This window comes from Dermacentor andersoni, chromosome 1 (assembly GCF_023375885.2).
Source record: "Dermacentor andersoni chromosome 1, qqDerAnde1_hic_scaffold, whole genome shotgun sequence".
In the NCBI taxonomy this organism is placed as follows: domain Eukaryota; kingdom Metazoa; phylum Arthropoda; class Arachnida; order Ixodida; family Ixodidae; genus Dermacentor; species Dermacentor andersoni.
In genome coordinates, this window is record NC_092814.1 from 369,810,469 (window position 1) to 369,837,745 (window position 27,277).

At 43.3% G+C, this 27,277-nt stretch overlaps 1 protein-coding gene across 5 annotated transcripts in view; it reads left to right on the forward strand.

Annotated features, from left to right (window-relative positions):
- The first annotated feature begins 1,130 nt into the window (after positions 1 to 1,130).
- Positions 1,131 to 27,277, forward strand: part of LOC126516448 (papilin-like) — a 530,520-nt gene continuing 504,373 nt past the window's right edge. For 2 of the 5 annotated variants that reach the window (XM_050166565.3, XM_055064067.2), the window contains exon 1: positions 1,133 to 1,470. In XM_050166565.3, coding sequence (XP_050022522.2) covers positions 1,368 to 1,470 — 103 coding nt within the window. In that variant the 5' untranslated portion in view covers positions 1,133 to 1,367. Of the gene's footprint in view, positions 1,471 to 27,277 lie in introns of all 5 variants that reach the window. The other 3 variants (XM_055064066.2, XM_055064065.2, XM_050166564.3) reach the window with 3 other exon arrangements.

Consider the following 27,277-nt stretch of genomic DNA (forward strand, 5'->3'; position numbering starts at 1 on the left):
TCCTCTCTATCGTTCCTACGGAGAAATTTATCCGTTGTTGCGTACTAAATATCGTCAACGCTCGTTAACTACCTAGTCCGTCACTGACAGTCAATCAGTGCGCGTGATAGACAGCTGCTGTCATACCCTAGGCGCCCGTACAGCTGGATTTATTCGCGCCAGATATCCTTCGCAACAACTTTTTCTATCTGCCTTCTAAGCGTAGACGCTCGTAGAAATCCCCTTTACCTGCAGTGAAGGTTTCGTATGTCTTGTTGTGTGTGTAGTCGTATAGAAGTGTTTTAGCTCACAGCTGTTCGCCGGACAACCTCTTGTGTAACAGACACTTATCTTCCCATATAAAACAGATCATTGCGTTACGATATGTAAATATAGAAACAAACACTTTTCCTCGGCCAAGGACCTCAAACGTGTGCACGTATAACGCTGTGATTTATTATGGTCACGTTCTTGGCTTTCGCTTTGATAGGTCTCTTTGATGCCTGCCCGTTGGTATTCATTATCACTTTCCATTGGTATACTGGGAAGGGGTAATACAGCGATTCCTTCCCATGATTGTATCCACCTTTTAGTCGGCTGATCCCGCTGAGAACTTCCGTGGAGCGCCGTTCCTACGACTGACGAAGCGCAGTAAGGAATGACAATGGCATAGAAACATTACATAATCGCGGTCCTTATTGTCCTGTGTTGCGACAAAGCGATGACTGCTTACTACAAGGTCCGATCTTTCAGCAAGTCTTCAGTGAACCGCCTATCCTGATCGTGCACTCTACAATTCATAGTCATCGCGCAGGCACGCAGATGACCGACCGTTATCACCGGAGCGCTCCGCGAACGCGTCACCGCACAGCGCGAAGCCGAGACCGGAACTGGGACTCGAGCGCCCGCGCGACGGCCGCGGTAAAATACGGCGCGCCGCTGATAGCCCGAGCTTTCCAGCCGCGGGTCAGAGTCCAGCGACGGCGGCTTCTCGCGCCGAAGACAAAAGCGAGTGAGGGCGAGACGGGAGGAGAGGCCGACAAGCGAAGAGGGCAAACCTAGCGAGCAATCCTGCGCACTCAGTAAGGTGCCTTCAGAGTACGCACACACACAGACATACACAGGGGTGCAAACAAAGACAGACAAGCGCCGCAAAGAGAGCCCGATAACAGAAACCGCTGCGCGTCTCGTTTCGCCCGCCAATGGTCCGAGCTGCTGCGCGACCCGCAACGTGCAGAGCGCGTAGTTGTAGTTTGCTTCGCTCAAGCGCCCTCGCCCAGTAGGCTTCGCACGGTTGTCGAGTGAGCGCTGAACGCCGGCCACACTGCGTGTGCCTGTTTGCGGTGATCGTGAGCGACAGGCGGACGACGGAGAGGCTTGACGACCCCATGGCGCCGAGGCGCTCACGCTGCAGGCCTTCATTGTCGTGTTTCCTTGTCGCCGCGCTGACGGGACTCGGAGTGCTACCTGCTCCGACGACGACACCGGCAGGTAGGCAGTACGCACGTGGCGGAAAACTGTTTCTGAGGTCATTACAAATAGGAAGGAAGATCATTTGCATCTGTACCACGTACAAGCGTGGGCAGGGCTTCAGCGAAGCCTTTCTCACGCTTTGGCCTAGGGCCGTATCGAGATAAGCTTATAAGCGCAGCTTGGTGGTGGCCGTCCGTGCCCTATCGAGAATGGGCGTCGGCTCCTTTTGCTAAAGTACAAATGCCTCCTGCGAGAGGAAGTGCACCCTCAGTGGTGTGCGCCGATGGCGCTTTCTTTCTTTCGTTCGAATGTTCGGCGCCACATTAGCGCGGGTGTTCCCGTGCGGACGGGAATGGGGACAGATGAATTCTTGCAGTGATGTACTAGCTGTAATGGTTGATAACTCTTGTCGTAGTATTCAGCTTTGACCGCGCACGTGCAATCTGCATGGCGTTTTGGTGGAGCTAGAATCGAGCCAAACGAGTGCTTAAAAAATATCGGACATCTCTTTCGTTTGGTTGCTGCTGGATCCTTTAGAGGGCCGTCCGGAAACCCCATTTTCTCAACATATTGCGGGTTACGAATGGACGCATGCTGTGGCGCATGGACTTGAGTATTGGCTCGTTGGGGCTCTTTATTCTGGAGGATCCTCAATGCGTTCGCAGCAATTTAGACGCCTCTTACGATCATTCTGATGTTGTTGTTTCTTTCTTTTTTGTCAAGAAGTGCATTGGTTAATTGCGAGCGAGTCGTCTCGAGCAACAAGCGCACCTTATAGCAACTGGGCAAAGTCGTGCTTTTAAACCAAAGCTTTCCTTGCTTGAGACAAGACTTATAGAAACCGTAATTATATTTCAATAAGTATCCTACTTCTCTATGTGACTTGCGCTGTGCGGAAACATGAACATTGCGTCAAATGTTGCATATGAAGAAAATAAACACAATTCTAGGCATGGCATTTATTTTTACAGCACTTTATTACCATCTTCACATATGCACCGCTCACAGGCTGTTCATTGTTAAGTTTTACGGAATTTTTAAAATCGTCTGTTGCAGATAGCATAATTGTATTCCATGCGTTAGATTATTCAGGGAGGTGGACATTAGTTGCAAGAGAAATTTAAATACATTTTCAACTAAATACGAACGATTCACTAATCGGCTTCTGAATTATTTTAACTTTAGGGCACGTATGAGAATTTTCGAGTCGTGGCCTCTCAGTTTACAAGACACTTCCACTTGGCATGAACTTCCGGAATGACGCAATTTCGGAGATGCACGCCATCAAGCTTTCCGTAAATCCCGCCCGCGCCGGTCCGCATTTCGATGGCGGCAAAGTGCAAAAGCGCCCGTGTGCCGTGCATTGGATGCACGTGTAAGAACTCCAGGTATTCTAAATTAATCCCGAGGCCTTTACTACGGTGCGACTCACAACCAGATCGCGCGTTCGGCACGTAAAAACGCAGAATTTAAAGTTCATCAGTGTAGATATTTGGGCTTGGTGTAAGAAGAAAAACCGCAGAATTTAGGTTTTTTTTTTTTAATCCTCGTCGTAGATTCTATGTTGTTCCAATGACGTTTTTAACGAAATCCTCTGTCATGTGTTGCTTATTGAAGCACAAAAGTTCCTGCAACGCGCATGTGTTTCGTCCCACGCTTCGGGAATTGATTTCTCGGAATTGGTTAACCCTGGAAATTCGTTGCAACAATACCTTGGTTTGGGCGAGTTGGTTCATCTTCATAGTTTTCATAAAAACACGCTAATGACGTATACAAAAAGAACACATCCGAGAGGACGCGCGCTTCTCACATTAATCAACTTGTATTACCTCATAATTAAAAGAAAAGTGTCAGTTATAAAATTGTAGAGAAACATCAAAGCCTCCCGATAGAGCTTTTCGTTGCTCAATACGTGCTATGTGTTTTTAAGAGTGCGAAAGGAGACAGCGAATACACGCAAAGTGCCTCGAGCGGCCAGTGGCGCGTCAATTTTGCGTGCGTTTTCGGGCTTCTTCCACGCTCGGAAAAAAACACTTTTATGTAGGACATATTGAGCAAAAAATTGCTCTATCGGGAGTTTTCATGTTGCTCTACAATTTTCTCATTGACACTTTTCATTTATTGTAATATTTGAGAAGTTGAATATTAATTAGGACTAATTGTATATACAATTACGCGGAATGGACCAAAATTGATTATCTCCAAACGAAGGCAAACAACATTACCTTTCTTCTGTCCAGCTACGTGGCATTCGCATATCTTTAAACTCTGGCTAACATTAGCTCGGACACACTGTATGTCGTTACGTCAAGGTTCATCAGTGGTTGTCGCGTTGGAGAAGCAACTGCGCTCGAGTTGACGCACGGCATTGTCGCTCGATGAATCTTGGGGATTCCTGCACTTTCGGGTGACGTAATCTGCGACGTGATGTCTGGCTTGTGCGACGAGCAAGCTGCCGATGCACTTAATTGGTATCCAACGAGAAGATGCGTCATGCCTTGCTTCGAATCCGCCTCCACCGACTCAAACAATAGACGCACTCTGAAAACGATCTCCGCGACGCGACAGTGATCGATCAGGAATACCGCCTCCTTGTACGCTTCTTGCGTACATGTCACGCACCGCGAGAAGAACATCCGCACAGCAACTTCGCGTCGAAACTACCAAGTTTCAAATAACGCTCCCATTCAGCTTTTAGTAACATTTTTTTCCCTAGAAATGTATAAAGCCCATCCTACTTTGCTGATAGTACCACTATCTTGGAACGACATGCACCACATGTCAGTACAAAAAAAGATAAGGTACGGGTTTCACAAGAGCAGTTTTAGATATTGAAGGATTCGACTGGAAAAGGCAACGGCATCTTCTCGCTGTTAGGCAAGAGCTTAATAGAAATCGTTTTTGAATTGAAGGAGCGGGGTGAGGTTTAAGATTCCTTGTTTTTGCTTTGTAGCCAAGAATTTCGAGACGTAGTATGATAATGTCATACACGCGATGAAATACAGCCTGAAACATTCAGTATTATGGTGGATGAGCATTCCCAGAACAAATTGCGATGATTGCCATGATGTCAGCCGCCTGCAGGCGTTTTTCTTAGTGTTGTTTGAAACACTGTCTTACTAGCTTGTCACAATCATAGGACGCCAGCAGACAATCGCACCAAAAAAGCACGCGTTGACTTACTTTTAATTGAAATGTAGAAAGGATAAAGTAAAGGGACGTGAAAGTGGACGAAAAAGCAACTTACCCGAGCTCGTATCAAAACCCTACATGTTCACAATACGCGTGCGGTGCTCTTACCAATTTAGCTATCGTGGCGCCTTTTTCCCGTCCACTTCATTATTATATGTGCACTAGATGTAAGGCAAAGGAGCGGTTAGCGCCACCACTCACAGTCATGGTGGTACGCGTCGGAACACCATTTCTACCGCAGGCGTACGTAATAAACCCTGGTGTGCTACGTAGTGGCATCAAAGCTGCCTGAGTCGAGACTCACGGTATGTAATAAGGGAGAAGTGCAGCCAAGGTGTCCGATTTTTGTTAGTCACAGTCATATGAAGCCAAGGTGCAATGAAACCGTGAACAGCATGGGGCAAATTTCTTCTAGACTCTCAGAAAAAAAACGGGTCAAAAGTGAATCACAGCAGCTTGAATATTTTTTTCTTTGCTAAGACTCCTTTTTGCGTGAGTAGAGTCACAAAATAATGCCCAACCCTCCTGAATGAGTCAGTTGACTACAATGGCTTGTTAAGAGTCGTCGTCAAAGATTGCATCTTAGTAACTCGAGATGAGTCTTGTCGAGAGAAAGATTATAATACAGGAGAATTACTTCAACGTGCTGTTATCACTGGCTTTACTCAACAAGAAAACATAACAAAAAACATAGACGTTTCGCCACCTATGTGGCTGACATCGTCACCACGCAAATGGCAACAAATGAGAAAATACACCCTATTTATGTATGATACTGCCGTTAACATCCGGCAGGGGGCCACGGTTAGAATTGCATGCGATTTGATTGCGGCGGATAAACCATGATTTTACAAATTTTCTTGGGCCCCATCGGTGTTCCCGTGCTAACGTGGTTACATTATCAAAATCGAACATGTGTCCATTTGTTGAACAGGGATCCACCAGTGCAGTCTTTGCATGTGTGGCATGGGTGGTTTTCGTAGCTTCCCTCAAGTATTCCTTGAGTCGAGTGCGACGTCGCCGCCCCGCCTCGCCAATGTAGCTGAGCACAGTCCCGCTATCTTGCGATAGCGGGAGTGTTCTCAGTTTTGACTCTCACCACCCTACAGAACACAAACATACCGTGGTACGTACGCTCCTGTCTCGTTGCGATGCACTGTCGTGAACGCAAACTTTGAGGGAGCAAGAATTACCTCTTGCTACCTCTCTTTTGCATAAACGGAGTTACCTCCAGTGCTTTATCAATGATACGGCACGCCGCATGCAAAGACCCCGGGAGAGGAAGGCCGAAAGGCCGGCTTCCTTTGCGTGCATTCCGCATGTCCGCGGTGTATCAGACGCAGTGCGCAGCGCTTAACGGCCTTTGGGTGTTCTGTGTTCAAGCCCTCGCACACATTGTCAAACGTGTTCCCGAAGCCAAAGGACCGCACACCACCGGACGAACAAAGTGGTGTTGTCTACAAGGTTGACTGCTCAGACTGTGGTGCCAGCTACATTGGCGAGACAGGGGGGCGACGTCGCACTCGACTCAAGGGACACTTAAGGGAAGCTACGAAGGCCACCCATGCCACACGTGCAAAGACGAAACTGGTGGATCATTGTTTACCAAAAGGACGCATGTTCGATTTTGACAATGTAACCACGTTGGCACGGGAACACCGATGGGGCCCAAGAACATTTGTGGAATCATGGTTTATTCGCCGCAATCAATCCGAATGCAATTCTAACCGTGGCCCCCTGCCGGATGTTAACGGCGGTATCATACATAAATAGGATGCATTTTCTCATTTGTTGCCATTTGCGTAGTGACGATGCCACCCGCATAGGTGGCGAAATGTCTATGTTTTTTGTTTTATTTGATGTTGAGTAAAGCCAGTAATAACAACGCGTTCAAGTATGAGTTCCCCTGGCTTTTGGAACACCTTTTTCACAGGATAATTACCAGATAACATCTTTTGGCTTTATGCTTGCTTCTGGCTTAGGCCGGCTCTTTAGGTTTGTGTCCTGGTTTTAATACAGTGTCTCACTCTTTCGTTCTTGTCATGTTCTGCAATGACTTCTAACTCTAAATGTTGATTTTCCTTGACCATGTCCGTTGATATCGCATAGCTGGTTTTTTGTGGTAAGGAAGACCTGGACTTGTTACACTGGATTCTGATCATAAGTAAATCTAAAAAAAAGTATTGGCTACTAAACCGAGCACAGCAACAAGATAAGTTCAGTAGACGCACTCAACAGTGTCGATCGTAAATGTAATTCCGCGGCGTAAAATTAGATTTTGAAGATTTGAAATGAAATGTTATTTTCCATCTTGTAAGGTACAGATCTTGTAAGATACAGATGGGGGGGGGGGGGGGTTGAGGAAAAAAAGCTGTCCATTGAACAGCTTGACAAGTCCCCCATCCCTCATTTGGGCAGAAGCAGCATCACATTCTTTCATTCAAATATACACATGTAACCGTACATACATAATATTGCACATCATATAGATTACTCAAAAAGTCACGAAGATCATCAAGGAAAAATACACATATAATGGTCATAGAAGTATTACAAATCAATCACATACATGAGCCGGAGCTCATTGAGGGACGAAGAGAAGAGATTGAAACCAACCGAATTGTAATAGTTTAGGAGTGTGGGTAATGTATACCTCAGACACTGTTTCCCATAGTTTGACCGTGGTGTCGGTACTGCCCAGTCTTCGAAGTGTCTTGTGCTATAATGTGGTGGTCTAGTTTCCAATTGGGCGAGTTTATGCAGATTAAAAATATTCTTATAGACTTCTGCCTTATAGACACGATTTAATCGATATTTGTACAGATTATACGCTGGAATTACACCGGTGTTCATGAAGAAAGTTATTGTCGATGCAGTGTAGGGAGCATTATATGTATGTCGGAGAAATTTTTTCTGTACTAGGTGAATATGCTCTAGATTGTTGGATGTCGTGTTTCCCCACACTAACTGACAATAGTTCAATTGTGAATAAAAAAGGGAATTATATAGCAAGAGTTTTATGCGCGTAGAAAGAATGTATCTTAATCGGCCTATTACACCTGTTATTTGGCTCAATTTGATTACAACATTTTTGACATGATTATCCCAAGACATGTTCGCGGAAAAGACGATACCCAGACATTTGAAATTCTTGACTATTTCAATACTGCGCGAGTTTAATTTGATATCTTGATGCAGAGGTATATGTTTGTTTTTCGGCTTAAATATGACTGCTTTCGTTTTGCTCTCATTTACCTGCTCTCATTTAAATTCCAAAACCAAGATATTATTATGAAGCACACGGCAATGGGGAAATGAATATTCGTTTTCAGCAGCTCAGATTATTTAACGTGCAGGGAATGCACAGTATACGAGCGTTTTTCCATTCTGCTCCCATTCGAATGCGGCCGCCGCGCTTGTGATTGAAACCGTGACCTCGAGCTCAGCAGTGCAACACCAAATCCACTGGGCTTTGGTGTTGAGAGGAACATTAGCGCGCGCAACACTGCTTTTCAACTGCTTTAGAAATATAAAAACAAAAATGTAGCACCTTCGCCCGAAAAGCAAAGCTTTGATAGACACAGCAATGCATTGGACAACTACACGAAGCAAGGTTTGTAGCTTCATCGGATGAATAAATTGCACTGAACATTCGCTTACTAATTAAACTAGCGAGCTCGGGGTCACGCGCACACTTGTGCACGTGGACAGATCTCGCTCAAAGGCAGCGAACACTCGCAGTCGCTGCGTTGGCGGGAAGGGCGCGAACAGAGGGGACCGCACGCTTGTGCTGCCTCTTCCTTCAACGCGTCCACGAAACTTGAAATTGCGCTGCCTCGGCGCCTCCACTTTTGCACCCAGCGGAGATTATCTCATAGACAGGGCGAGGGTGGCACAAGACCGGGCTAGAGCAACGGCTAGAGGAGGAGAAGCGGGCTAAACCAGCGTCTACCTTCCCCCGGCTTCCCGGCTTGAGCACGTTTTGTCACGCTACCTCCTATCACGTTACACAGGGCACCCACCCAGCTACTATGCATCTCGACTTACCCTCGAACACTTCCTTTCACGTGCAGAGCCAACGGCGCGGGATCAGATCTTATCGCACTTGGACTTTATGCGTAATAAGCTCATGGCTACGCCGACAGATATACTGCGCCGCTCATATAATTGCTGTCGTAATAAACGTGATAATTTGATGAGGAACAAACCACGTTGCTTCTCTACGCTGTGATAGAGCTGTGAATGATATTCCTAAAAAAATGTGCAGCTAAATCTCCGCCAAATGACTGCGCTAGCAGTTGATGACAGCGGCACACAGACGCAAGGACTTGTGGAGGAAATGCAGGACTTCTGGCATTTTGAGGTGCATTAGATTATTCTGTAACATGAGCGTCTTTATAGTTCTACCTTAAATCGGACAAAACTGCATTTGACAGAGATCGAAAGCAGCCGCACCTTTATAGTTAAGCAAATTAAGCACAATTACGCCGCGTCTTCATACTTCGAGCGCGTTCCAAAAGCCCATCGATAGGCATTTCAAACGTAACCCCACTCGGACGCGTAAATTTTGTTTCTGCGAAGCGAACGTAGCTTTTATTGCAAGACACAAGTTTAAATTTATGGCTGCTTCATTTGTGAACATTATTTACGCGACGCAAAATTATCAGTGAGCAAAACACTTTTTTACAGCGTGAGGAAAGCAAACCGAAACTAGGGCAAGTCTTATGCGGGTCCAAAATGATTCAAAGCCGAAGCCATCTAAAGCATGACGGCATTTTGCAGCTGCGTTTGCAAGGTCGATCCAAATACGTCGCGACGCTTCGGGCGAAAAGCGGTTCAATACAAATTGTCACCGACATCAGCAAGGGCGATAATAGGAGCAGCGATTGAAGCGCGACTATGTTTGGAGGGAACAAACTTTGGGAAACAAAAAAAAAGCGTCTTTTAATTCAAGCGAGACACAGTTAGATTCATTCGACGAAAATAAAATTACTGGTCAACTTTATATATTTGTCACCAGTTAAGAAACTACAAGTTTATTTACTTTTATTATTATTTATAAATACATTTCTTTTCAGTGCCCATCGTTACAGGGGCTGTTGAGGCCGCTATTCCTCGCAATGCAATGCAGCGCTTGAAATGTGCAGAAAGCCGCGCTCGTAAAGTTCACCTGTTACAATACGCCCCCTCACACGATGTGCTTTTTTGCTTGTCAAAATTGGTCTGAATTTGGTGACGCGGGTAGCTTCATCGCTTCTTAACCTGTTCAGTCAAAACTTGTGAGTTACGACCGCCAGATAATTGTGTAGTTGTTTCCGTGCGACTGCGCTGGCAGACGGGCTTGGCGTCCGACAATAGGACCAGCACTCTACACCTAAAGCTTTCGTCGGCTTCCAAAGAAAGTATGTTTTGTTCAGGGGTGTGGTTTCGACACCCGTACGGCTGGCCTTTTCCTGCATCGCTTTCCGCGCTGAAAGCTCGAAACGCCCGTCAATTCGAATGGCGGGGCATTTGAATATACAGCTTTCAAGGCAGGCCAACAAAAGAAATTTCGCGCCTTCGGAAACAAAATGACACCACTTCTATTTTTAACGGATATGGCGTCACATTATTTTTTCTTCCGCCGGAAATGTTCCCTCCACATACAGATGGCGCTAAGCCCCATGAACCGGCGCTCAACTGCCATGTATTGAACGTATGGGCTCCTATGGAAGCTTCGATACCAGGCATATTTACCTTGTGCGTTGTATCTATGGTTGTATCATGCGCAAGTACGTTGTCGAATGGATCTGATAGCACCTTTTTTGGGCGACTGCAACCGGATTTTACGGCAAGTTGCGGTGGCAACTTCTTTCCCTGCTATGTGATTGCGACGAGGAGGACCGCCAGTAGCAGTGTGGCACCGATTTCGTCTTTGCCGACATCGAGCAAGTGCAGCTCGCCGGACCGTAACAAACACCCGAAGTGTTGCGGTTTGCACTGCGCCTATCATTGTGATATGAGAGATCGCAACGCACATAGACGGCGAGATGCATACGAAAGCCTACCAGCGGGGAGTGACCTGTGCCATATTTCGCCTAATGTCTCAGGTGAGCATTTCAGCATTTGCTCGAGTTTGCAAACGGCGCGAACTCGGCCCTTCCGGTTTGGCTGCAATCTGCGCGACGCTTCTCTTGGCAGTTCACAGACGTTTCTTAGGCATGTGCACGCGTATGTGTGCGCGAAAACTACTGACAGATGGAAGCCTCAGGAGAGCATCTTAATTTATAAGAACGCTGTACTGCCATTTGAAACACCGGTCTTAACGATCCTAGTGGCAACCGGCCTGTCGGATTGAAAAACCCGCAGAGTATTAAGTACTGCAAGTGTAGACACATTAGTAGCACCAGTGTGACTTTCGCTGGCGAAGACAGGGCGTCGAGAACGTTGAAGACAGCTTGTGTATCTTGAAGATTCACTAGCCCTTCAAGTATATTACCGGGAATAATAAAAGCACTACAATGGTGTATGGAGTGTAGGGCGATGTGGCACCACAGATATTTTCGTAGCGGTAAAGCTACGAAGCAAGAGGCACAATGCACTGGCATGGTGTTGAAACAAAATAAGTTTAATGCGTAGTTGGCTGCAAGTCAGAAACACATCAACTAAGAATCTAAGCCAATAGTTATTACATAATTTTTAACGTAATCTTTATTTATTTTCACTATTCTCACTATTTAAAAGCATGAACTTGCTCCAACATTTACACAGTAAACCTACTAGGCTTAAAAAAACTGAATTCTGAATTTCTTTCGTTCTTTCTGAATTTCTAATACTACCGGATTTTCTATTTTGTGTCCTGTGTTCTATGGAAAGACGGGTCCTTTTAATTGCTTTTTTAAGTTAGTCTTTATATGTCGTTAGCAGAAATGAGTTTTGTGCAAAGTTGTTCCTCCCAGTGGGCTGCATATGAACCCAAGTTAATCCTGCCTTGGCTATTATAATGTGCATATAACAATTCATGCATATACAGCTGTGGTTGGCTTCGTCGCTGTAAGATATGTTGTTGTAAAAGTAGAAGGCTATTTATTATTTTGCTGCCTCCATGCAGAAATACCAGTTTTTTATACCAAGAAACTCTGACAGCGTTGAATGAAATTAGGTGTGGCGTATTCTTCGATCAATTTAATCAAATAAATTTCGTCTTCCATGTATCAGAGGTCGGTTTACCTCCTTGTATGAAACAATGTTGTGTCATCACCTTCTCTACTGCTGTTGTCCTGTATATTTTTGTAATTTTGAAATGTATTTTATTTTAGGTATTCAAGAAGTGGAAACAGCCACAGGAAGTAGCCATCTTATCCAGCATGGTATGGGGGAGACAAATCGTAGCAGGGTCTTTGGCATATGTCCTTAGCATATGATGGTATTTGTTGTAATTTTTGTGCCCTGATTCCTGCCTTTATTCATTTTAGTATTATCGTGAAAAGGGTAATACATTTACATAGAGACAGAGTAATCGTGCAAAGACGAGATGTGGCTGGAGGAGAAAACACACACAACCCTCTTTTGTCCCTGTCTCAGTTTGCGCATTTACTCTGTCGTCATCTACCGCCAAGCCCAAGTTTCTCGTCAGCTACATGTAATAATGCTCTGTTACTTCAATTTCATTCACAGAACATCGAAAGGACAGGTGTGCACAGGGAGACAGAGACTTGAAATGATGAAGAGCCGTATAACAAGGACCATCGCTGGAGCCAATGTTTCAACAAGGAGGAGGAGACAAGTCCTCTTGTCAAATCGTTGGCTCCTGCGAAATTCCTTGTTCTATCACCATTTACTGTTAAAAGGAAGCATTATTGCTCTTGCTGAAGTGTTATGCATTATGGAATAAAAATTAGCAGAGTGAAGTGTCAAGAATGTGAAAGTAGTTATGTATTCTACTGCTAAAGCAAGAAAACAAGAATAAGACGTAGAGAAGCACATCGTTATTTTTCACTACCCGGTTGGCCAGCTTAATTCTCAGCTTGCACTTTGTTGCATGAACGACGATAGGAATTCGTTAATTGAATTAGCTTGGTGATTTACCTGTGTCAAGAGATGTTGACCTTGTATCAATGCAGCTTAAAGCAACGCATGTAAAAAAATATCCAATGACATTTTATGATGGCAGGCTTGCAGTTGAATGGCAGATTACTTGATGGCATGAGCTCAGGTTTCAGCCGAGCTTCCACGCACAGATCTCTTGCCCATTCTTTTTTGCCATTGCTTGCATTTTCATAAGCATAAGTGCCGTTTTGTTTTTGTGGGGATTCTATTTCCGTTGTAGTACCTAACTGTTTACCTTTATTTGTATTGGTAGCCATGTTACGCAGAAAACTGCTGCAGTTGTAAATTGCGACATGGTAAGAATATGAACATTTCTTCAAATTTGTTGCAGGTACAGCTTGGCGACTCCTGCCCCTGCTTCCCACCACTACCTTGTCGCGACTACGTCCACTAGAGAGTTGGCAGCCTTGGTGACAATGCCAAGCAGGGCGTTAGCAGACAGCAACATGCAGGTAAATACATGTAATTCAGCAACATCTTCTTGAATAAAGTGGCTTTTGCCACTAAGCGATTAAAGAACTAACTTGTAAGCAGTTTAGACTCTCTGCTTCAGTGCAGGAATGCTCAAGTCCATGCATTTTGTAAGCCACCAAGAAGCTATGTGAACGAGACGAACCATGATGCAAACTTTGAGACCAGTGGGACACCACGTGTACAATTATTTTCTTGCTTACGACAAGAACTACGTTGATAAAGCTCTACCAATTTAAAAACAATACAATATGCTCTCAGACGTGGTATTTGGCATATTTTTGAGAGAACTGCTTCAATGGTAAATATGCGGATAAACATATGCCAAACCTGACTTTTTTGAAAGTTCATCGCCATCTCTGTGCACTGCTGCATAATATATGTTTCTGAGACCATTTTTTTGCACACAGTACAAGTACTGAGCACTTGGATTACATAAATTTACAGCTTTTGCTGAAAGCCAGTTCTCTGAAACTAAAATCGGCCATTTTATCCATCTTTAACGACCCATAATAAACTTCACAATGGCTAATAAGCAATCCAATTTTTGGCGTAAGGGCTCTCTTTATTGCCCTGAAAAACTTGTGCTGCTCTCATAATGAAGGAACCTATTTTTGGCTATTCCTTTTATGACGCATAGTTCAGAAAATTCACATAGTGCTTTATGTCAGTAAAAAAATTTTTCCCGGAAGTATTTCATGAAATTAACATGTGTCCTATATTGAAGGGCCTCTAGTTTTTCAAAAAGCAATCCGAAGTGGTCGTGTGCCAGATTGGGGCAGATGGCATGAAATAGCTTACAAAATTTGTTGTGTTCACTTCCCATCAACGAACACTTCACTCCATGCCCCCTATTTTTCTTGGCGCCACTCCTATCCCTGCAAGTTTTTCCTCTAATGATGTTATGATAGAAGTAGACAGAAATCTTAAATTTATAGAACAAATAACCAAAGTAAAACAGAAGATTACCTACGGGATCAGGGTACTTCTAAAGGCACGAAACATATTTAACCATCAAATATTACTATCATAATACTTTTCATTTACTCATTCGCACATTAACTACCGCGTTACTTGCTGGGGAAACATGTAACCCATTTAAACTCACTGCAAATCCTTCAGAATCCGGCTCTTAGGATAATTACATTTAGCCCATATAACCACAATGCCCCATATTTTTAACAAATTAATTACATTCTTTCAGTCACACAACTCGGTAAATTTAACCTAGGTACCTTTCTGTTCCGTCAAATCAGTTGCACATGATGCGATATCTTGATACCGCAATTTTCTCTAATAAATACTAATATTACCAGGTTTGCAATAAACAGGAGCTTCATTGTACCCGAAATACATACTAATTATGGCAAGCAGAGCGTCCATTTTTCATCTATCGCATTCGGGAACACACTACTATTAGATATAAAAACACTTAAAATTCACGAATTCAAGAAACAAAAAGAAAGAATACATTCTCTCGAATATTGATGCCTAGTTCGTACCCGCAACCATTCTTTCAAGGTGCCTTCATTTCATTTTCATTGTCATACCGTGAGCTTTCTGCTTGATGTCCTTGCCATACATATATGTTCGAGTTAGCAAATTATGCTGTTTATGTCACGTCACTTACGCTGTTACTTTAATAGTCGTCAATGGGATTAGGTTGCAGTGCTTCTTATATGAAATTTATGCACATGCAATTCTTCAGTCATGCTATTCATATTAAAACCTGTAGTTCTTCCATGTTAATGATTTGTTGAAACTGCTCTAATTTGTGTTCACTTACGTTTACTTTGTAAAGGAGGTCCCATTGCAGTCTTTGATTTCGGGACCTCTTTCTGTATATTAACATCTTGTAATCTTTCTAATCACAATAAAACCGATTCTGATTCTGATATGAATGCGGAACACGGAGTGCCAATTAATGTACACTTGACATTATGTTAACATGCAATTATTGATCCACAAAAAACAAAGTTACAAGCATTCCGTCCCGTAAGCTGTTCTTCACATTTATTTAAACGTTTTGCACATTTATTTACCTTGAGTCTGGTGACTTTTGTCTGTTTTCATTATCTGCTATGTGTAGATTGTAAGCTTCAGATTTTTCTATAGTGTATAATATTTTGGTGCTTATAAATATGGGCTTGTGTTTTTCAGGTTGCCTCCAAATTTTACCTAAGCCGTGCCACACACTCGGGACAGGCCTCTTAGAAACGACGCATAACCAGGCTCAACGCATCAATGTCAAATGTGTCCAGAGATCAAGGCAACGTGCTGAGCAACCTTTGCTGACCCTCTACATGTTTCACCTATTTCGCAGCGGTATCTCAGCTCCCATCTATCCAAGCAGCATCACCAGCTGTGAACACTTATCGAAGCATGAGTGAATATAGGAGTTGAGTGTTCACTGGGCATGACAGTCTATTTATCTATTAGGATTCTTAGCAAATACTCCTGTTATTATAAATCACGTGTGTTTAGTTCCTAGTTTTGAATAGTTCCTATTCTTTAGAATTATCAGCATCGACTCATGATATTATTACGTATATGTGTCTTTATGCCACGTTTTTCGTAGTTGTTTTGTACTTTTGTATGTAGTCGATAGTTTCCTAATTCGTATTATTCATAAGGCTAAAATGCAGACATACAGCATTTTTTCTTCCTTTAAATATCTACAGCACTGCAATATGTTCAGGAAATGTAAAATAATTCGGGCGCTGGTGTAGGGTAAATTTAAGAGAAAAATTGAGTATTGTTTCAGGCACCCATTATTTTTGAAAAAGGCAAAGATATAGGAGCACAAAAAAGAAAACAATATTAAACTAGAGAAACCTGTGTGCCGATCGTAAGTCTGCTAATGTGACTTCCTTTCAGTGCAATGATACCAGTAGCACTGGCACACAAGGTTTGAGCCATGAAACCTGTGATACCCTTGGTATCACTTCAAAGGCATCGTATCACTTCAAAGGCATCACTTCAATGTCAAAGGCATCGTAGATATTATTCACACATTGTTTGTGTTATAGCTTATTAGTATTGCATTTCTCAAACACAAAGGTTCGCAGCAGTGCTTTGAGTGGCAAATCTACTTCCTAATTTTCAGGATTTATTAGTACTAGAGTAACAATACAGGTCATGCAAAAATAATTTTACAGACAATATATCCATAGACACATGCTTCTTCTGATGTAGCACCGACATGAGGCAGTGGGTGGGATGACTGTCTTTATTTCAGATTTAAATATTGGTTCTTAGGCCTGGGTGAGTCTCCTACATTGAATATTCTAGGTCAGAGTCCATTTACTAAAAGGAAGTGGATTAAACTAGGAATTATAAGCACCAAAATATCTTGTTCGTGACACTAATGGGACAATCGGCAAAGTTCTTTGTGCATTCATTTCCAAATTTGTGGTATGTTTTATGGCTGGTTTCATTGATGTGAGAACAAATATTTGTTTGTTACACGACATCAGACAGCACCCACTTGCATGCAGCCCCTTTGGTGGCTAAAAATTCACCATTAATAGGGTGTTTTAGGTTTGGCGCACTCAATGTTAAGAGACGCAAACGGTGGCATACATCAGAATGCAAAAATTACGAACTGCAAGCACGGCGTGGGGCTTTTTAGGCAGATGCATGGGTGTGCTGTTTCTGAAACTCCGTATGGTATGCCTGAAGGCATTTTCTAAAGATTTGGTAGAATACATTGGCAGCCACTTATTAAGGGGAAATGCTCCTTGAAACATCCTTTTTCTGTAATTTGTATAATTTATTCGAAAATACTGCCATTCATAGAGTGTTCGATGTAGATTTGAAATATGTCATTGATTTTTGTGTAGCTACTAGATTTTTTTAGCTATGTCTTACACAGGGGCAAAATATTTTTGCGGGCGCTTTTCGTGTGTAAATTTTCCCAAAAAGATTTATGCTGTATCTTTTTAAGTTCGTTGTGGATCGAAAAGTGGCTATATCTATCCAAACAGCATCTACAACAACATGCACTATGCAAAAAAAGACAATTTAAATAATTTCTAGAGATATTGCAATTTCATGTAGATATCAACATTCTACATATCTTGAAGAGTATGTATGCCGAATTTCGTTAGTACAGGACAATTATAAGTGCATATGGTTTTTCTCATGTGATTGCGAAAAAAAAAAAACATTGAAATGCACTAATCCTTACTTGCATACTTCTAGTAATTTGACTTGCGGTTGGATAGATATCAGTGCTTTGCAGTCTACAAAAACCTAAGTTAGCTACAGGACAATACTCTTTGTGAGAATTTCATAGAAAAGAAAGCGCCCGCAAAGTTCACTATATATTTGGCAGTTTTGTAGGACATAACAAAAGAAATGTAGCAGCTAAACAAAAACGACTGACATACATCAAATCTGAATGAGGAACTCTCCAATTGGCTCACTTTTCAAACCTCTAGTACAAATAATTTTCAAAATATTCAAGTAAGATTCAATAAGCAAAACGTGTCCCTTGCTATAGTGACCTACAACCTAGCGACACAAAGTTGAAGGGAAGTCCTCTTGTCATAGTGACTCTGTGCTGTCTTCCCTTGGGCTGCTGTTAAACACTGTGAATTGTTCTGCACTCGCCAGAAGTGTAATACTAAAGCTTTTGTTTCTATGCCATTGCTATTGGCACACTAAAAGGTGGAAAAGAAGCAGCTCTCTGAAATGCAGAATTGAATATCACTTTGTTGGAAATATACATTTTGACTCCATATCCTTGCTTTGTGTTTTGTACTGGGTGTTTCAGCGGTGACTGCCTCTAATTATTGAACATAAGTGTTTCAAGACAATGCGATTATTATATTGTAGCAGATTATATGCCAGATGTAATTTATCCTCACTAAATGCATGAATCAGTTATGGGAGGTTCCTTATTTTTATGTTGCAAGTGCGAAGCTGTTTGGATCATGCTTGTTTTTGTTTTGCTTCCTTTGTGAGCATGAGTGACGTAGTTTTCTTGACGTGTATTCTAAAAACTGTTTCATCACTGTCACGAAAGTTCATTTACACATATATTTCCCAGTTACTAATTTGGTATGCTTCGAATTTAATTCTTTCGTCTGATATAATGCTTATCTAGCAAGTGGTTTTGCCGTACATTCAAACATATCCACGCAATGCACGGTGGGCACCCAAATTATGACTATCTGTTCTTGCTCTCTACCCTGCTCTGGTGTTTTCTTCACCTAGCATTGGTGCAATGGCCTGTCTGCACCTGCAAGAAAGTAGCAAAGTGGATAAAGTTAAATGTCAACAAGAGCATAAAGGCACAAAAATATAAGCTTGCAATTGTCCCTTATAACTAAAGGTTCGCTTAGAATTTGGAAAAAATGTGACATCCCACTACGGTATGAGAGTTGTTTTCGGCACCAAGTGAACTGCGTAGTACCTGCGCTGCAGTACACAACAAAGCAAAAAGTCACTCTAGATTGGAGCGACAGTGGAAAGTTAAGCACAGAAAATGTTTTATTTCACACACCATTAATGTGACTTATCATCGGCTTCTGTTACGGGGGAACGCATACAATGGGAAGTCAAGCCTTTGTGCCAATGTTACCTTAAGGGAACACCAGAGAAACGTAGAAATCAAGAACAGGCATTCACATTTGGTTGCCCTCAGTGCATTGTGTCGTTGTGTTTGTCTGTACAAAACCCCTGTGGTAAATAATCATAAAAACGAAGGCAAAATAATTAAGCTTGAGTTATGTGTCACTCAACCTTCCATACCGCCATTGTTTATAGAAACACTTGTTTCAGTGCGAAGCCATAGGAAAGCATTACGTAAGCCAGTCATGCTCGCTAAGTCAAAAATTAGAACAAGTAAAATCACAAGAACTTTATATGAGTGATGTGTAAATGTGGCACCTAGTTTAACTTATTTGTGTAGTTACAGAGGCTAGATTACAGCTGGTACATAATCTGCTCTTGCAGGATGATTTGTGTTGAGTAAAAGAAGCCTTCCTCACGTCTTCCACTTAGCATCTTTTGGCTCTTTATGCCCCACGTGTATAGTTACAGCTGCGTGTGTGTAGCTGGTTGTAGGTATCACCTGTACTGCTTCCTTCCTTGTCCTCATCATTCATGCAATCTCTTTGCCGTAACAAAATACAGCTACCTATGCTGCATCATTTGTCATCGCGTTTGCTTTATGGCAAGTTTTATGTTAGTGCTTATTGCAATATGTCAAATTGTCAGTGTCAGCTATTGTACATAGTGGTAAATTATATGTTTATCAACATAAATAAAATGATTAGTATAAATATTGCTGCATTTTTGTAATATCATCAGTTTTGAAGTTTTTATGCACTGTTGCATATTGTATGAAGGAATAAAATGGATGCGAAACTTCTTAATGTGGCGTTTTTAGATCAATTTTCAACTGAAGCTAAGAAACATGCACAACTTCTGTGGGGAAAGTGCCAACAAGAGCACCATAAATGTAAGACTGTTACTGTTACTGTTAAATTGGATTATAGACTGCCAACCAATTGCTTTCAGCAAGCGTCTTATTATGCATAGATCATGTAATCTAAGTTGGAATATTGTTCTTATTTCTCTTCATTATATGGTTGCTGGCGATCGAGGCCGGCAGTTGCTCAGCGTGGCCGTCTCTTGCACGACCACCATTTGGTATCACCATACAACAGGTCCAGGAGACACGTGTCTGTAGAAATGAGAGAAGACACGGAGCTTCTGTTTATGCTACGATGAACGCTCCTGGAAAGACAACGGTTTTTCATTACTCTTGAGGAAGGCTTTTATTCTGTAGGTTCTCGAGAAAGAGCATCACCTTCAGCACGGCTTAGCTCGGGCGCCCCGACTACTGAAATTCTTCAATCTCTGCTGATTCGTTGCATGATGAAAAGATAGAAGAACGGGCACACCATTTCATGCATAAACATCAAGAGGTCTCCTCCGTGGGGATGTTGGTAGGATTTGCGAAACAATGCTTTTGGGTACAAAAAAAATAAATACATATGAAGGGAAGGACACACGCACGCCAAGCGACAACTACCGACTGATTTATTCATGGAAACGACGGAACATAGGGTGCAATTTTCGCGCCCACGCAACGCAACACACTCGCGGCGTGACGGCGATAATTTATGCTTATGCCGATAATGGCGACAAATTGGCTTCAACAAAGTGCATCTCTGCGGAATATGGAGTAATCTGTCACAGACACACGAAGGACCTCTCTTTGCATAAAAGATGCTTCCATGCGTTCACGTGATGTTTTATGGCCACACTCCTGCCTGGAATATTAACGCGCGAAATGCACGCCTCATATGAGCACACTTGCAATGCGCGCTAAGGTGTGTGTGTATCGATCAATTTATTTAAATTGTTGAAGTGCGCTCTCAGGCGGTCATTTTAACGGCGGCGCGTTCGATACAGTATCCCGTAGACAACACCCACCGTGCAGGGTACAAAAGGCTTGGCGTGTTTATTATTATTAGTTTTTCATCCGCCCTTGTCTCGCAGTACTCGTGGCACGGGCACACAATTGTTTTGTTGGTGGCTAAAAAGAGAGAAGACCCACAGGGATGCCGTATTTAGCAGCCACAGTATTCAAGTTCTGGCTAGTTCTGTGCAAGTATACGGCCCCACACCAGGTGTAAAGTGGCGTCTATTCCTTCAACGTTTGATAGGCGAGTCATCGTCGATCGTCAAGTTCCTGGTCGTCCTCGCATAGATCGTAACCATGACGCATGTAGACAGGTCGTTCTCCCGTGTAGTCGTGAGGCTTCTTGTCGACAAAAAGCGCTTCTTTACACGCAGTGCTCGCTTAACTACGTTTAAGCGGGCTTTCTTTGTTGCAAATTGAAGATTGATTCGCCAAGTCGCCCAAGGCCACACATTCCTCAGTTCCCAACATGGCTTGCCGACTCTATCCTCACGCTGACTGCACCCGCAGCTGTATCTACGTGGCGATGACGTTCTGTTGACGTTGATGATGCTGGCTTGGGTTCGAGTTCCCGCCGCGATGGCCACATTTCCTTGGCGGCGGAATGCAAGAATCGCTTGTATAGAGTTATTAGGGCTCGCAGCTAAGAACTCCATGTGATCTAAATATAATTTCTACCGCTTGGAGCGTTGCCAAATGTCATTGTAAAACGACGGACAGTTCTCTCCACTCCTCTCAAATAACGCCCGTGCTAAGAAAGCCGCATACTGTCGAGTAACGTGCTCGCCGAAGACATTCGATTTGCGGAAACTGCCTTACTGCACGTGATTTCGAAGAAAATAGACGTAAAGTATTTGTCTGTGTGGGTTAATGCGAACTAGACAGGTTTTCTGCATTCAGACTTAGACGTGGGTGGTCGCGTTTTCGTTGTTTCCTTATTAAATTGTCAGAGCCTGGTCGCGAAAAAAATAGGCACCGAAGGGCCGGCTGTCCCAAGCATCAAAATACTAGTTTCTCGTCACAATTTGTGCGAGTAACACAAATTCAAATGACAAAAAAAAAAAAAAGTTGGCGCATGCAGGAATGACGGGAACAGAGGGAAAGCTATAAGTTAACTGAGAATTCGGAAATGGTGATTCACTTGGTAATACTTCAGGCAAACAGTTCGGCTCACCTTTTGAATTGCGCTGCAATGTTGCATTTTTTGTTTACAGTAATCCAACCTTTTTGCTTTTACATAAACATCACGAGCTGGTCGCGATTGCACCACTAAATGAATAATTAGTATAGCGGCAGGTTGACAACATGAAACTAGGTTTTATTTCATGTTATAAAACTGAAGACGCCTTGACGTGTTCTGGCACAATAACTCGCGTGTTCCGAAAATAGAGTTATTACGCTCCGTCGTTCTTAACCTTTCGGCCCCTGAATGGCATCACAGACCACCAAGAAGGGTTACTTGCCAAGATACAGCTGCAGGACCCACCTGGAAGCTTGGTTCATCGCATCCAAAATGACGGAACAGCGACGAATGTTTCTTGGTATATGTTGCTTGCGTTACGGGCGGTGAGAAAATGCGAAATTGCCATCGCGAGTGCAAGCCGTCTTGCCGAGTGCAACGAAGGCGCACCTCGAGATGGTGCAATCGCATTTCTGCGCGAGCCATCGCTCTTGTAATACTGCACGAAGGAAGCCACGTTACTTCGTCCTATCGCTAGTCTCGCGTCTAGTGGAGCCAAGTGTGGGCAACGAAGCGTCGGAGATTGCACTAGCTAATTGGAATAAATTTCCATACTGAACCCAACCACAAGGCAGTTTCTGTCGATGCGAGAGCCTCGCGTTGGCCGTAATCAACTTTCCGAAGCGTAAAGAACATAAATTAGTGATGCAAAGGCTTCAGTGTTGTCTGGGCTAGCTGTAGATGATGATAAAGTATGTCATTATTATTAGCAAATGTGAGTTTCTTCACGCACATCCAGAGCGCACTCAACTCTTCCGGTGGTGTTGTTTATTACTGCCTCTATGGAACAATAACGCCACTGAGTGGCCTCAATTGATCGCGACCATGACGTGGCGTCTTCCAATAAGGTCCGGCCACACGAAGCATTATTATTGGTGTGCAATTTATATTCCAAGAGTTTCAGCTCTACATGCTTCCTGATTCTCAGTGAATAAGCCACTGTAATTCGCCTCAGATTGAGAACCGTAGTGTATCATTCACTTTTTCGCCTCGATCTTAAGCTGTATATTCTTGTATCTATCGTTCATAAATGTCTCTTGTGGTTCCATATGATAGGCCGCTTTTTGAAGTATTTCTCAGCCTTCTCTTGTACTAGCAGTTTTCATATGCTTAGAGTAAGATTGCCCTACTAAGTTTTGCTTTGGCTTTAAAGCGAAGCCTAATTTGCCTACTTCTATGATATATAAAAGCATTTGCAGACGTCAGCGATAAAATCTATTGTTTGTGTCCGTTGTTAGTGTGGCAGGAGTATAATTCGGTCGTTTCAATATACATTGATGAAACCTGCTTCCACACACCCACATACGCCGAACATTTGGAAAGTGTGAAGCCATACATATCATAAGAAGCCAACGAACACAGACACCAAGGACAACATAGGGAAAATACTTGTAAATACTAATTGAATTAAAGAAATGACAAATTAATGGAAATCAAAGTGGATGAAAAACAACGGGCCGCAGGTGGGATACGAACCCACGTCTTCGCATCACGCGTGCGATCCACGTACCAATTGAGCTACCGCGGCACCGTTTTGCAATCCACTTTCTGGGGCATTTATGTTTTACTACTAGAAACACCCCTGGTAGTGTTAGCCAGCGCCACTGCTCAAAAACCTATGCGGCGGAGGTGGAACATCCTTTCTGCCCCAGGCGTCACGAGTACGCGATCTATTTGGGTGACGGCAGCTGGTCAACAAACCCAGACATGTTACCCGAAGGCACGAATGTTGCCGGATTCGAGACCTTCGCAATGTCACGAAAGAGGGGAAAGGGTGCCCTCTTCTACGATCACTACCGGGCATAGTGCGAACTATGAAAAAAAAAATGAAAATGAAAGCTTGGCGTAACCCACCTTTCACAGTGCGTGGAATCTGCAAGTGAATGAACAATCCAAAACGTACAATGGAGGTTTTTGTGTGGCGTCAAGGCGTCGTCTGCCAGCGTTCGCACACCCGTCTTGTGAAGACTCGGTTCCCATCATACGAGCTGGAAACGAGATGAAAATGTCTATAGTAGCCTTTTTATGCCCCTATACATAGCTTCGCTGCGCTCGTGATTCATTTCGCCACATTATGCATGCTATATCAGCTTCCAGAAGTATTGTGTTCAGTAATGTTTGCTACTGGACGCACTTATTGTGTCACTGTAATGATGGCCTATTTATCGCATAGTGTAACTGCTCCATAGCGTCTCATCTATCCCACAAAAAGCTTAACTGGTCTAAAGAAAAATTCTCAGGCTAGCGCGCAACACAACTTAAGCACACATCTTAAGTGTGCTTTTTCCTCAAATACATGCGTGAGATAAAAACTGTCAAGGGTAGGGAAGGCCTGCCACACATTCTATGGGCATGCTCTAAAGCGGCTCCTTTCGAGGGCCGCAAAATTGAAAACCGGCAGCAGTGGGAGGCCCTGCTGCTGAGCTCAGACCAGCGAGACCAGATCTGGGCCTCCTCTCCTTCCAATGTGTTACCATCTCCATCCGTCATAGCCGTTTGTGAATTTTTATTTGGCGATCCGAGTGCTCTTAGATGGTTCCAGAGTCTTTTCGGTGCGCGTTTGTCTCATTTGCGAACTTTTTGCACACATCATTCACTTGTACATTTAGCTTTTTTTACGCGAACTCATTCGCCACCCTTTTCTTTTCTCGGTGTTTGTTCCATATAAGGAGCACCTCTTCTTCTTGTAAACCAAACTTTCTGGCTTTTCGATAATCCCTTCACGCCTGCTTATGTTATTCTTGCTTTATTTTCTTGTTCTATCGCTTAGGTAGTTTCCACTTTCCAATCCCCCAACTGTTTTGCCGTGTGTCTTATTTCCTGCTGCGTGACGCCTACCAGTTTATTATATACCCAGGCTTCTGTAGAAAACACTTCCATTTTGTCTCTATGTTTCTTACGATCTCTGTTATTTGCTTTTCTTTCATTTTTAGAAATTGTGATGCTACTGCTGCATGCTTTGCATTAAAATTTCCCAAAATTTTAAGGTTAAACTTTTATGATTGCTATCCAGGCTATATTTTCCATGTTCCTGTACCATCATTTGGTCTACTTGTTCGTAGACCATTTCTGAAACTACGGCGAAGTCGATACGTGACTGCCTGTTTCCGCGTTCCCACATTACCTGTCCATGACACTTATTCTTTCTGTTAGCTACTCTGTTGATCGCACAGATCCTGCACTACAGAAACGTCGTAATCAGTATATCCGTCTACATCCTCAATGTTCACATTTTCATCTCGTACTAATACCACCTGGCCCGATTTCTTGAACGAAATAACATCGCTTCAAATGCAGTCAATCAAATCGTTATTTTTATCTGTGCTGTCCCTACTTGTCCATATCTAAGCTACTCCAAGCCACGTCTTATTCTTTCCTTCCTAAGTGTCGCTAATCCATAAATGCTCCGTAATCCCTAAATTCATACCTCTCCCATACAATATTTCCAATAACAGGTGGCTACCCCTAATCTCGTAGGTGCGTTTTGATCGAGACGTACACACTAATAGCTTCGTCAATCAGCTGCGTTAAAATTTAGAGCCATTTTTTTCCTGCTTGCGAACACTCTGCATGTTTATATAACAAGTTTTACTATATTTATACTTTGTCGGTCTTAACTTATAGTCGTCGAATTCTGCTCCTTGCTCGTGTGTCGCTACCTCCAATAAATCTACGTTCGTGATTCCTACCGCCACAGCTGAAGTGCCGCCTGTGCGTGCCAAATGTAACTATTGTGTCAAGAACTTTTTTTTTCGTTTTGTATGTCAGAAACAAATGCAGGTCTTTCCGTCATTTCCGAAAAAGAATCACATGAATATACAATCAGTACTTTACGAAATATTGAGTTTTTTCGTCTTTCTTTTTTTTTAAACATTTTAATCGTCTCGCACATGGTGGTCGCTTGCAAGAAAAGAAAAGAAGGCATGCGGTCAGCAATTGTTTCCTCCCGCACATGTTGGCCAAAGTCACACACTATCTCCCGGCGACAGACTAAAGTGCAGCGCGCGAGAAATCTCCGTCTGGCGCTGCATTCAGCCCCGTCTCGTAACACGCGCACACGGCGGAAAAAAAGTGGCGCATGCGTGTTGCGCGAGTAAGATTATTTTCACGAGTAAAACAGTCGGAAACAGTACAGCCCTGTGACACTCGCAACACAAGGGAAACCTGAACACCGGTTTCCCATTGCTGACGCAAACGAGAACGCTACCGCGCAGCAGAGTGAGATGACTCCCTGCAGTATTGAGTTTTGCTGTTCAGCTCGTAACAGAAAGCTAGTTTTACATGGCAAAAATAGCACTTGCGTACCTGACATGAATAAGCGCAACAACAGACAGCCTCTTATTTCCATTTTACACTTTACTGACACTGGCACCATCCTGAGCGAGAGCGTGGCATTGTGGGCTTTGCGTTTCTAACATACTTATGCACTTCTAGGCGCGTCCCATCAAGGGGAGCTTCGATTAATGTTATTTCTATCTCTTGCGCGAAGCGCTTGCCCTTGACACACGTGATATAACTCGTAAATACGCGCAGCGGTCATAGTTTCGCGCCAACGGCGACAATAAATCTTGATTTCGTGGTCCGCCAACTTCGCATAACTCTAGGGCAAGAAAGAAAGATAACTCAGCAGAACGGGCAGCGCAAAGGGATAATTGGAAATATCGAAGAAAAACTGCCTACGTAATGCGAAAAGCGAATACACCTAAGGCGCGGAGCAACAGAGTGCAATCCTCCGGGAAAGGCCACTTTTCCCAATTAAATGCGGCAGCAGGTTCGCAACACGTCTGCTGCACCTGTAATGTGGTCTTTCTTGAGAGCGTAGGATGCGTAGTTTGTTCAGAGTGCGCCCTCGAGTACCATTTCGGAAAATGTGCGGGGCTGGTGGAAAAGTCTTTCAAAGGAAAATCTGACGCTGCAAAGAAAGCGTGGCGATGCCAAGACTGTCGGAGCCCGGCGTCACATGGTAGCTGCAGTGATGAAAGCAAGACCGATGCAGATATAAAGGCTATCCTTACATCTATTAATCTGACGCTTGCAAGCCTACCAGCCCTCGTAACTCGAGTGGACGCCATAGAAGAATCTATCACGCACATGTCTGCCATTTTTGAAGATTTCAAAACCACAATCGGTGCGCAAGAAAATGAGATTAGAGTGCTCAGAAAGAAGGTGCAAGAACGGGAGGAAAGGGATAAAAACAACTTATCAGCTCGGGTACAACTTCGACGAGAAGTAAATGATCTTGAATTTAGAAATAGGCAGCTCAATTTGGAAGTTCATGGTGTTACTTCTCTGAAAGATGAAAACTTGCTCACGATATTGAATGAGGTTGCCGATAAGCTAAAGGCGCCTCATCTCGTTGAACAGGACGTTGTCTCGGCACACAGGCTGCCCGCTCA